The sequence below is a fragment of the Myiozetetes cayanensis genome, unplaced genomic scaffold, assembly GCF_022539395.1.
Source record: "Myiozetetes cayanensis isolate MyiCay16 unplaced genomic scaffold, myiCay2020 scf238, whole genome shotgun sequence".
In the NCBI taxonomy this organism is placed as follows: domain Eukaryota; kingdom Metazoa; phylum Chordata; class Aves; order Passeriformes; family Tyrannidae; genus Myiozetetes; species Myiozetetes cayanensis.
In genome coordinates, this window is record NW_026087454.1 from 53627 (window position 1) to 64367 (window position 10741).

A 10741-nucleotide genomic window follows, 5' to 3' on the forward strand; every position below is an offset into this window, starting at 1 on the left:
GTCTGAACCCCGTGGTGATTATTTTTTTTTGGGGGGGTTCCCTACGGGGATTTTGTTCCATTTTCGTCCCCACGCCCGGGGGGGGGCCCCCAGTTCATCCCAGCTGAGCCCAGTTTGTTCCAGTCAAGGCCTTTAATTAGAGCAGGACCCCGTGCTGCCGCAGCACCGCCGTGAACTTCGCCGCCTTGGCCTCCACGCTGCGCAGGCGCGGCGCCGAAGGCTCTGGGGGGGGAAAAAAAGTGGGGTCAGAGGGTCCCCAGCACCCCCCAGGGAGGAGACACAACCAGGAGACCCCCCCTCAGTGCTCCCACACCCCCCCAGTGCTCCCAAACCCCCGGCTCCCAAACCCCCCATTGCTCCCAAACCCCTCAGTGCTCCCAAACCCCCAGCGCTCCCAAACCCCCCCCATAGCTCCCAAACCCCCCAGCGCTCCCAACAAACCCCCAGTGCTCCCAAACCCAAACCCCCAGCCTCCCAAACCCCCTCAGTGCTCCCAAACCCTCCCCAGTGCTCCCAAACCCCCAGTGCTCCCAAACCCCCCTCAGTGCTCCCGCAAACCCCCCCAGTGCCCCCCAAACCCCCAGTGCTCCCAAACCCCCCAGTGCTCCCAAACCCCCCAGTGCTCCCAAACCCCAGTGCTCCCAAACCCCTCTGCGCTCCCAAACCCCCCAGTGCTCCCAAACCCCCCACAGCGCTCCCAAACCCCCAGTGCTCCTGAACCCCCCACAGCGCTCCCAAACTCCCCAGTTCTCCCAAACCCCTCAGTGCTCCCAAACCCCCAGCGCTCCCAAACCCCCAGAGCTCCCAAACCCCCTCAGTGCTCCCAAAGCCCCCAGTGCTCCCAAACCCCCCCAGCGCTCCCAACCCCCCATTGCTCCCAAACCCCCAGTGCTCCCAAACCCCCAGCGCTCCCAACCCCCATTGCTCCCAAACCCCCCAGTGCTCCCAAACCCCTCAGTGCTCCCAAACCCCCAGTTCTCCCACACCCGCTCAGTGCTCCCAAACCCCCATTGCTCCCAAACCCCACAGTGCTCCCAAACCCCCCAGCGCTCCCAAACCCCCTCAGTGCTCCTCCAAACCCCTCAGTGCTCCCAAACCCCCAGCGCTCCTAAACCCCCAGTGCTCCCAAACCCCCCATTGCTCCCAAACCCCCCATTGCTCCCAAAACCCCTCAGTGCTCCCAAACCCCTCAGTGCTCCCAAACCCCTCAGTGCTCCTGCAAACCCCCTCAGCTCCCAAACCCCCAGCGCTCCCAAACCCCCCATTGCTCCCAAACCCCCCATTGCTCCCAAACCCCCTCAGTGCTCCCAAACCCCTCAGTGCTCCCAAGCCCCCAGTGCTCCCAAACCCCCTCAGTGCTCCCAAACCCCCCCAGTGCTCCCAAACCCCCCAGTGCCTCTCAAACCCCTCAGTGCTCCCAAACCCCCAGTGCTCCCAAACCCCCAGTGCTCCCCAAACCCCTCAGCGCTCCCAAACCCCCATTGCTCCCAAACCCCTCAGTGCTCCCAAACCCCCTCAGTGCTCCCAAACCCCTCAGTGCTCCCAAACCCCCAGCGCTCCCAAACCCCCATTGCTCCCAAACCCCCATTGCTCCCAAACCCCCATTGCTCCCAAACCCCTCAGTGCTCCCCAAACCCCTCAGTGCTCCTCAAACCCTCAGTGCTCCCAAACCCCCCATGCTCCCAAACCCCCATTGCTCCCAAACCCCCCATTGCTCCCAAACCCCCAGTGCTCCCAAACCCCCAGTGCTCCCAAACCCCCCAGTGCTCCCAAACCCCCAGTGCTCCCAAACCCCCCAGTGCTCCCAAACCCCCACAGTGCTCCCAAACCCCCCCAGCGCTCCCAAACCCCCCCACAGTGCTCCCAAACCCCCCATTGCTCCCAAACCCCCATTGCTCCCAAACCCCTCAGTGCTCCCAAACCCCCCAGCGCTCCCAAACCCCCCATTGCTCCCAAACCTCCCAGTGCTCCCAAACCCCTCAGCTCCCCAAACCCCTCAGTGCTCCCAAACCCCCCATTGCTCCCAAACCCTCAGTGCCCCAAACCCCTCAGCGCTCCCAAACCCCTGCGCTCCCAACCCTCAAGCTCCCAAACCCCCCAGCGCTTCCCAACAACCCCTCAGCACTCCCAAACCCCCCAGTGCTCCCTAAAGCCCCCAGCACTCCCAAACCCCCAGTGCCCCAAACCCCCAGCGCTCCAAACCCCCCAGCGCTCCCAAACCCCCAGTGCCCCCAAACCCCCAGTGCTCCTAAACCTCCCAGTGCTCCCAAACCCCCAGTGCTCCCAAACCCCCAGTGCTCCCAACCCCCTCAGTGCCTCCCAAACCCTCCCAGTGCTCCCAACCCCCACGCAAGGAGAGCTTGCGGGCTCCCACCCTCCCCTCATTTATAGGGCCCCCCACCCCGTGTTTTTAGGGCTGCTCCAAACACCCCCAGGGTGCCCCCCACCCCAATTTCAGGAGGGTTTTTTTTTGCCCTCCCTTCCTTAATTTACCATCAGCTTCTTCTTCTTGTCGTAGCGCAGCTTGGCCTTCTCCTTGCGCTTCTCCTCCAGCGCCTCCGTCACCTCCCGGTACTTCCAGCCCACCTCGTAGGGCCAGCCGGCCCAGCACGGCGAACTGGGGGGGCAGGGGGTGGCTCAGGGGGGTCCCCAGAACCCCCGGGAAGACCCCCAGGCCCCCCCCCGAACGCTGCTCACCTTGCGCGTGGGTTTGAGCCGGATGATCTTGAGCGCGCCGGGACCACCATGCGCTGCGCTGGGGAGAGGGGAGGGGGATTTTGGGGGCTCACAGGAGAGTTTGGGGGTCATTGAGGGGTTTGGGAGGGCGGGAGGGGTCCTCAGGAAGGGGTTTGGGTGTTTTACTCCCCGAGGTGTCTCAGTGCTTTGGTTTCACTCAGGAAAGCATCGGACAATGTAGGTAAAGGTGACATCAATTGACACGGGGGATTGGGGTCCTAGGGGATTTGGGGGTCCTAGGGGGATTTGGGGGTCCCAGGGAGATATGGGGGTCCCAGGGGATTTGGGGGTCCCAGTGATTTGGGAGGGTCCCAGGGGGATTTGGGAGTCCAAGGGGAAATTAGGGGGTCCCACCGGGATTTGGGGGTCCCACCGGGATTTGGGGGTCCCAGGGGATTTGGGGAGTCCCAGGGGATTTGGGAGGTCCCAGGGGGATTTGGGGGTCCCAGGAGGATTTGGGGGTCCCAGGGGATTTGGGGGTCCCAGGGGGATTTGTGGGGGTCCCAGGGGATTTGTGGGGTTCCAGGGGGATTTGGGGGTCTCTAGGGGGATTTGGGGAGTCCCAGGGGAGATTTGGGGGTCCCAGGGGGATTTGGGGGTCTCAGGAGGATTTGGGGGTCCCAGGGGAATTTGGGGGTCCCAGGGGATTTGGGGATCCCAGGGGATTTGGGGGGTCCCAGGGGGATTTGGGGGTCCATGGGGATTTGGGAGGGTCCCAGGGGGATTTGGGGGATCCTGAGGGGATTTGGGGGGGTTTGGGGGTTCCCAGGGGGATTTGGGGGGTTCCAGGGGATTTGGGGGTCCCAGGGGTTTGAATCAGAGGGGTCTAGGGGATCCCGGGGAGTTCTGGGGAGCTTTGAGGATCCCAAAGTAATTTTGGGGTGGTGAGGGTGGGGTTTTGGGACCACCCAGGGGGAGGATTTGGGGGTCCCAGGGGGATTTTGGGGGTCCCAGGGGATTTGGGGGTCCCAGGGGATTTGGGGGTCCCAGAGCAATTTTGGAGTGGTTAGGTGGGTTTGGGACCACCCAGGGGGGGAGGATTTGGGGGGTCCCAGGGGGATTTTGGGGTCCCAGGGGGATTTGGGGGGGTCCCAGGGCAATTTTGGAGTGGTAAGGGTGGGTTTTGGGACCACCCGGGGGGGATTATTTGGGGGAGGCACCACTGGAATTTTGGGGAAATCTGGGGGTGGCACGGGACCAACAGGAATCCTGGGGGTTGGGTGGATTTAAGGGGGGGTTCCTGGGGGTCCCAGCCTGATTTTGGGGGGAGGGAGAGGGGGTCCCCACCTTGTCGTAGGGCGGGGGGATCCCATCGAACACCTTGAGCCGCTCCAGCGCCGCCTGGCCCCGCTTGGTCTTGTGGGGCAACATCCCTGGGGTTTTTTGGGGTGGGGGATAAAAAGAGGAGATCAGAGCGTGCCCCCAGCTCGGGGGGAGGCTCTAGGGGGGGTCTCCGGCCCCCCACTCACCCCTGACGGTGCGCCAGAAGATGCGGCTGGGGGCTCGGAAGTGGAAGGGCCCCCGGGAGGGGTTGGTGTTCATCCTCTTGCGCAGGAACGCCAGGAATTTCACTGGGAAAAAAACGGGGGGGGAAAAAAAGGGTTTGGGAAGTGCCCGGGATTCCGCCGGGAGCCGCGGGAGGATTTCACCACCCCAAAAAAAAAATAAAATAATAAAAATCCCTCCCAAAAACTCACGTTTGTTGCGGTAGAAGTTGCCGGAGATGTTGATGCCCTCGCACCGCACCACGACCACGCGGCGCCCTGCGGGGACACCGGGGATGGAGGGAGAGAACCGGGGGACGGGGAGGGGTCAGGAACGGCACCAAGAACCCAAAACCCCTCTCAAACCTCTCAACCCCAGGGACCCCCGCGGTGCCCCCCGCGCTCAGCTGGTAGTGCATGAGGGCGGCTCTCATTGCGGCGACGCTCCACAGCCTGAGGGGGCTCATCACGGCGCGGGGGGGGTCCCGGGGGGGTCTCCCAAGGGGGTCCTAGGGGTCTCTAAAGGGGTCCTAGGGGTGTCTCAAGGAGCAGGTCCTAGGGGTCTCAAGGGGTCCTGGGGGTCCTCAAGGGGGTCCCTGGGGGTCTCTAAGGGGTCCTGGGGTCTCAAGGGGGTCCTGGAGGGGGTCTCCAAAGGGGTCCTGGAGGGTTCCAAGGGTCCTGGGGGCTCCCAAAGGGGTCCTGGGGGTCTCCAAGGGGTCCTAGGGGTCTCCAAGGGTCCTGGGGTGTCCGGGGGTCCCAGGAGGTCTCCAAGGGGTCCTGGGGCCGGGTCCAAGGGGTCCCTGGGGTCTCCATGGGGGTCCTGGGGGTGTCCGGGGGTCCTGGGGTGTCCGGGGGAGTCCTGGGGTGCCCGTAGTGGGGGTCAGTCCCGGGGGTCCCGGTGTGGTTTGGGGGGGGGGACTCACCCAGCAGCACCTGCTTGGCCACGATGGCCGCCAGCCGACCCAGGAGGTGCCCGCGCCCATCGATCACCAGCACCTGCGGCACCGGGACGGGGGAACAGAGAGAGAGAAAGAGAAATAAAACACACGCGCGTTACCGGCACGGTGACCCCACCCGGGCTGACCCCACCGGGGCCTCCACGTGGCCGCGCCCGCCCCGCACCCGCCGCCTCGCCCGGGGCTCCCTCGCTGCAGATTCCCTTCCCCGAAGCTCTCAGAGCCCCCCTGGAGCCCCCCAAAGCCCCCAGAGCCCCTCAAAGCCCCCCAAAGCCCCTGAGCCCCCTGGGCCGCACCCGCGGCTCCGCCATCGCCGCCGCCCGCGCCTCAGAGAGGCCACGCCCCCGCGGGGCCGCCCGTTCCGCCCGCGGCCGCCGCAGGGGCGGAAGTGACGTCAGGGAGGCAGGAAAGTGGGAAGGGGCGGGGTCTCAGCTGCAGGGGGGCGGGGCCTGGGGTTGTAGGGGCGGGGCCACAAAGCCCCCGGAACCCCCAATATCCCCAGAACCCCCCAGTGTCCCCAAACTCCCCAGTGTCCCCAAAACTGCCCCCAGTGACCCCAGAAACCCCCCCAGTGTCCCCAGAGCCCCCCCCAGTGTTCCCAGACCTCCCAGTGTCCCCAGGATCCCCCCAGTGTCCCCAGACGCCCCCCAGTGCCCCCAAACCCCTCCCAGTGTACCCAGACCCCCAGTGTCCCCAAACCCCAGTGTCCCCCAAAGCTCCCCAGTGTCCCCAAACACCCCCAGTGTCCCCAAAATCCCCAGTGTCCCCAGACCCCCAGTGTCCCCAGAACTCCCCCAGTGTCCCCAAAACTCCTCCCAGTGTCCTCAAACTCCCCCCCAGTGTCCCCAAACTCCCCAGTGTCCTCAGACCCCCAGTGTCCCCCAGAACCCCCAGTGTCCCCAGACCTCCCCAATGTCCCCAAACTCCCCCAGTGTCCCCAAACCCCTCCCAGTGTCCCCAGACCCCCCAGTGTCCCCAAAACTCCCCCCAGTGTCCCCAGACCTCCCCAGTGTCCCCAAAACTCCCCCAGTGTCCCCAAACCCCTCCCAGTGTCCTCAAAACCCTTCCAGTGTTCCCAAACTCCTCCCAGTGTCCCTAAACTCCCCCAGTGTCCCCAAAACTCCCCCCAGTGTCCCCAGATCCCCCAGTACCCCCAAACCCTCCCAGTGTCCCCAAACTCCCCCAGTGTCCCCAAACTCCCCCAGTGTCCCCAGACCCTCCCCCATTGTCCCCAAAATCCCCCCAGTGTCCCCCAGACCCTTCCCAGTGTCCCCAGACCCTCCCAGTGTCCCCAGACCCCTCCCCAGCTTCCCCCAGTCCCTCCCAGTGCTCCCAGAGCAGGCAGAGCCGATCCGGGGTGCAGCCCCCGTGTATTTATATATGTACAGAACAGGGGGGGCCCGGCCTTTGGGGTCCTGGGGGCACAGGGAAGGTTGGGAGTCTCTGGGTCCCTGGGGTCCTGGGTCTCGGGGTGCCCTGGTGGTCCACAGTGGTCCTGGTAGGTAGAGGGTGTTGGGGGTGTCCCAGGGGTTTTGGGAGTCCCTGGTGGTCCCGAGGGGTCCCTTAGGGGTCCTGGAGGGAGGATCCTGGTGGTTCCTGAGGGATCCCGGTGGTCCTGAGGGGATCCCCGGTGGGATTCCCGGGAAGGGAGTTCGGGGGTTGGGGGCGGTTCCTGGTGATCCTGGTGATCCCGGTGGTCCTGAGGGGATCCCTGGTGGGGAGTGGTGGTTTGAGGTGGGGGGTGGTTCCCAGGTCCTGGTGGTCCTGAGGGGATCCCAGTGGAAGTCCCGGGAGGGGAGTTCGGGGGTAGGGCGGTTCTGAGTGATCCCGGTGATCCTGGTGGTCCCGGTGGTCCTGAGGGGATCCCCGGTGGGAGTGGTGCTTTGAGGTGGGGGGGCGGTTCCTGGTGATCCTGGTGGTCCCAGTGGTCCTGAGGGGGATCCCCGGTGGGGAGTGGTGGTTTGAGGGGGGGTAGGGGGCAGTTCCTGGTGATCCCGGTGGTCCCGAGGGGGATCCCCGGTGGGGAGTGGTGCTTTGAGGTGTGTGTGTTTGGGGGTGGGGGTCAGCAGGGGGGTGGTCCCGCCTCACTCCTCCGCATCCCCCAGGAGCCCCCCGGGGGCCGGGGTGGTGCCGGTGGCCCCGTAGCCGGCCGGGGGCCCCCCGGGCGGTCCCATCCCCGCTCCGCCTTCCTCGTACTCCCCCTCCTCATCATCCTCATCGCCCGGTGCGAGGGGCTCGGCCTCCTCCCGGGGGGGCTCCGCCCAGGGCTGCGGCTCCCCCGACGCGAAGACCCCGTAGAACGCGACCCCCGCGTAGTGCACGAGGGCGGCGATCAGGAACACCCACTGCCACTCCTCCCGCGTCTGCGGGCCAATCAGCGCCCGCCGCGCGCCGAACGCGGCCAATCGCGGCGCGCCGGGGGCGGGACAACGCCCGGGGGGGCGGGGTTAAGGGAGGGAGTGGGCGGGGTTAAGGAATGGAGGGGCGGGGTTAAGGAAGGGGGCGGGGTTAAAGGAGGGAGATGGGTGGGGCTAAGGAAGGGGGCGTGGTTAAGGGAGTGAGGGGCGGGTTAACGGAACGAGGGGGCGGGGCCAGGGGTGGCGGTGAGTTACAGGGTCCTAGTGCGAGCCCCCAAAGTTCCCCACCGTGTTCCCCTGCCTCAAATTGGGGTCCCAGTGCCCCCACCCTCGGATCCCAGTGCTCATCAAACCCCACGCTGTCCCCCTGGCCCCACTGACTCCCTCCTGGTCCCTGCATGCCCCAAACCCGGGTCCCAGTGCCCATCACACCCCACACTGTCCCCCCCGGCCCCACTGACTCCCTCCTGGGTCCCCGTGCCCATCACACCCCACACCATCCCCTCAAACCCCTCCAGCTCCCATTGCTGCCCCCCCAAGTTCTTGGTGCCCCTGACCCCTGGATCCCCTCGCTGACTCCCCACCCCGACCCCTGACCTTGTGGCGGGTGAGGGCTCTCACGATGAGGGGGCACACCATCCCCCTCAGACCCCCCAGGTTCTTGGTGCCCCCTGACCCCCGGGTTTCCCTTGCTGACCTCCCTGACCTTGTGATGGTGAGGGCCTCCACGATGAGGGGGCACACCATCCCCCTAGACCCCCCAGGTTCTGGTGCCTCCTGACCTTGTGGGGGTAGAGGCCTTCTACGATGAGGGGGCACACCATCCCCTCAGACCCCCTGTCTCTTGGTACCCCTGATCCCCCCTTGCTGACCCCCCAGACCTTGTGGCGGGTGAGGGCTCTCAACGATGAGGGGGCACACCATCCCCTCAGACCCCCCAAGGTTCTGGTGCCCCTGACCTTGTGGCGGGTGAGGGTCTCACGATGAGGGGCACACCATCCCCTCAGACCCCCAGGTTCTGGTGCCCCCTGACCTTGTGGCGGGTGAGGGCCCCCACGATGAGGGGGCACACCATCCCCGACAGGGTCCCCACGCCGTTGGAGAGCCCCATGAGGACGCTGGCGTAGCGGGGGGCGGCTGTCCAGGTGGTTCACGTTGAACCCTGAGGGGTCCGGGGTTGGGGCTGGGGGTCAGGATGCACCCCCACGTGCTGGCCCTCCTCCCCTCTCCTCGCCCCCTGTGCCCCTCCCACGGCGCCCACCGGAGATGGCGAAGCCGCTGAAGCCCACGGCGAGCACCAGGAAGGAGATGGCGACGGCGCGGGAGTGCGAGTAGCCGACCACCAGCAGCAGCGTGGCCTCCATGCCAAACCCTGGGGAGGGCGGGAGGGGTCGCCCCAGACACCCTCGGCCCCTGGGACCCCGGGAGAGCTCCTGGGGTGTCCCTCTTCCCATCCCAAACCCGGGCCTTCCCCCCACTCACTGTCCCCCCTTTTTGTCCTCCTCAAATCGCTTCTCCCCGTCCCCTTTGGGTCCTTCTTGTGTGCCACCCATCACCCCCTCCCTGTCCTCCTTGCATCCCCTCCCTGTCCCCCCCTGTATCCCTCTCCCTGTCCCCCTGTGTCCCCTCCCTGCATCCCCCTCCCTGTTCCCCTGTGTCCCCCTCCCTGCACCCTCTCCCTGTCCCCCCAGGTCGCCCTCCCTGCCCCATATCCCCCTCCCTGTTCCCCTGGCCCCCAGGTCACCCTCCCTGCCCCCCATATCCCTCTCCCTGTCCCCCCTGTGTCCCCCTCCTTCATCCCCTCCCTGTCCCCCTGCATTCCCCTCCCTGTCCCCCCAGGTCACCCTCCCTACCCCCATATCCCCTCCTGTTCCCCTGGGCTCTCAGGTCACCCTCCCTGCCCCCATATCCCCTCCCTGTCCCCCCTGCATCCCCCTCCCTGCATCCCCTCCCTGTCCCCCAGGTCGCCCTCCCTGCCCCCCATATCCTCTCCCTGTCCCCCCTGTCCCCTCAGGTCACCCTCCCTGCCCCCCATATCCCCCTCCCTGTTCCCTCCTTTGTGTCCCCCTCCCTGCATCCCCTCCCTGTCCCCCCAGGTCGCCCTCCCTGCCCCCACATCCCTCTCCCTGTTCCCCCTGTGTCCCCCTCCCTTCATCCCCTCCCTGTCCCCTCTGCATCCCCCTCCCTGTCCCCCAGGTCGCCCTCCCTGCCCCCATATCCCCCTCCCTGTCCCCCCTGTCCCCTCAGGTCGCCCTCCCTGCCCCCATATCCCTCTCCCTGTCCCCCAGGTCGCCCTCCCTGCCCCCATATCCCCCTCCCTGACCCCCCACCTCACCTGTCCCCTTCCTCACCCCTAAACCCCCTAATTCTGTCCCACCCCCTCACCGCCGCAGTTCATCATCTTCCTGACGTTGGTGGTCGACATGAGCCCCCGGGAGCGCAGGAAGTCGGCGATTTGGCCGCCGATGGGCACCACGATCGTCATCACCAGGTGGGGCAGCGCCGACAGCAGCCCCACCTGCCCCGGGGCCGTCAGTGGGGGTCCTGTCCCTGGGGAGGGTTTAGGGGTTTTGGGGGTTTTGGGGTCCAACCTTGCTGATCTCGAAGCCAAAGACCTCCTCGAAGTAGGCGGGCTGGCTGATGAGCAGCAGGTAGAAGGTCCAGCTGCGGCAGAAGTTGGCCACGATGATGGCGTGAGACGGGCATGGAGGTGAAGAACTGGCGCCAGGGGTGGCCATCTGGGCAAAGGAGGGGGGTGGGGGGGGCACTGTGACCTTCTGACCCCAGAGCTGCCCCGACAGGAACCCCCCAACCTCCTGACCCCAACAGGACCCTAGACCCCAAAACCTCCTGACCCCAACAGGACCCCGGACCCCAAAACCTCCTGACCCCAACAGGTCCCAGACCCCCAAACCTCCTGACCCCACGACGACCCCAACAGGACCCCACACCCCCAACCTCCTGACCCCAACAGGCTCCAGACCCCCATCTCCTGACCCCACAACGACCCCAACAGGACCCAGACCCCCCAACCTCCTGACCCCACACAGGCCCTGGAACCCCCAATCTCTGACCCCAACAGGCCCTGGACCCCAAAACCTCCTGACCCCAACAGGATCCAGACCCCCAACCTCCTGACCCCACAATGACCCCAACAGGACCCTGGACCCCCAAAACCTCCTGACCCCACAACGACCCCAGACCCCCC

General features: G+C 66.2%; 2 protein-coding genes across 2 annotated transcripts; both read right to left on the reverse strand.

Annotated features, from left to right (window-relative positions):
- Positions 1-113: 113 nt before the first annotated feature.
- RPL13A (ribosomal protein L13a) lies at positions 114-5545 on the reverse strand. The gene is given in 11 exon segments (XM_050320421.1): positions 114-204; positions 207-222; positions 2494-2592; positions 2594-2617; positions 2698-2735; positions 2738-2750; positions 4024-4109; positions 4206-4307; positions 4434-4499; positions 5144-5216; positions 5473-5545. Coding segments are annotated over 11 exon segments (600 nt in total). The 5' UTR covers positions 5488-5545; the 3' UTR covers positions 114-136.
- Positions 5546-7141: 1596 nt separating this feature from the next.
- LOC126642629 (vesicular glutamate transporter 1-like) lies at positions 7142-10271 on the reverse strand (the record flags this gene model as incomplete). The annotated part of the gene is given in 7 exon segments (XM_050320431.1): positions 7142-7539; positions 8567-8671; positions 8673-8695; positions 8795-8905; positions 9919-10051; positions 10125-10229; positions 10231-10271. Coding segments are annotated over 7 exon segments (797 nt in total), but the record flags the coding sequence as incomplete, so codon positions are not given.
- Between the last annotated feature and the right edge of the window lie 470 nt (positions 10272-10741).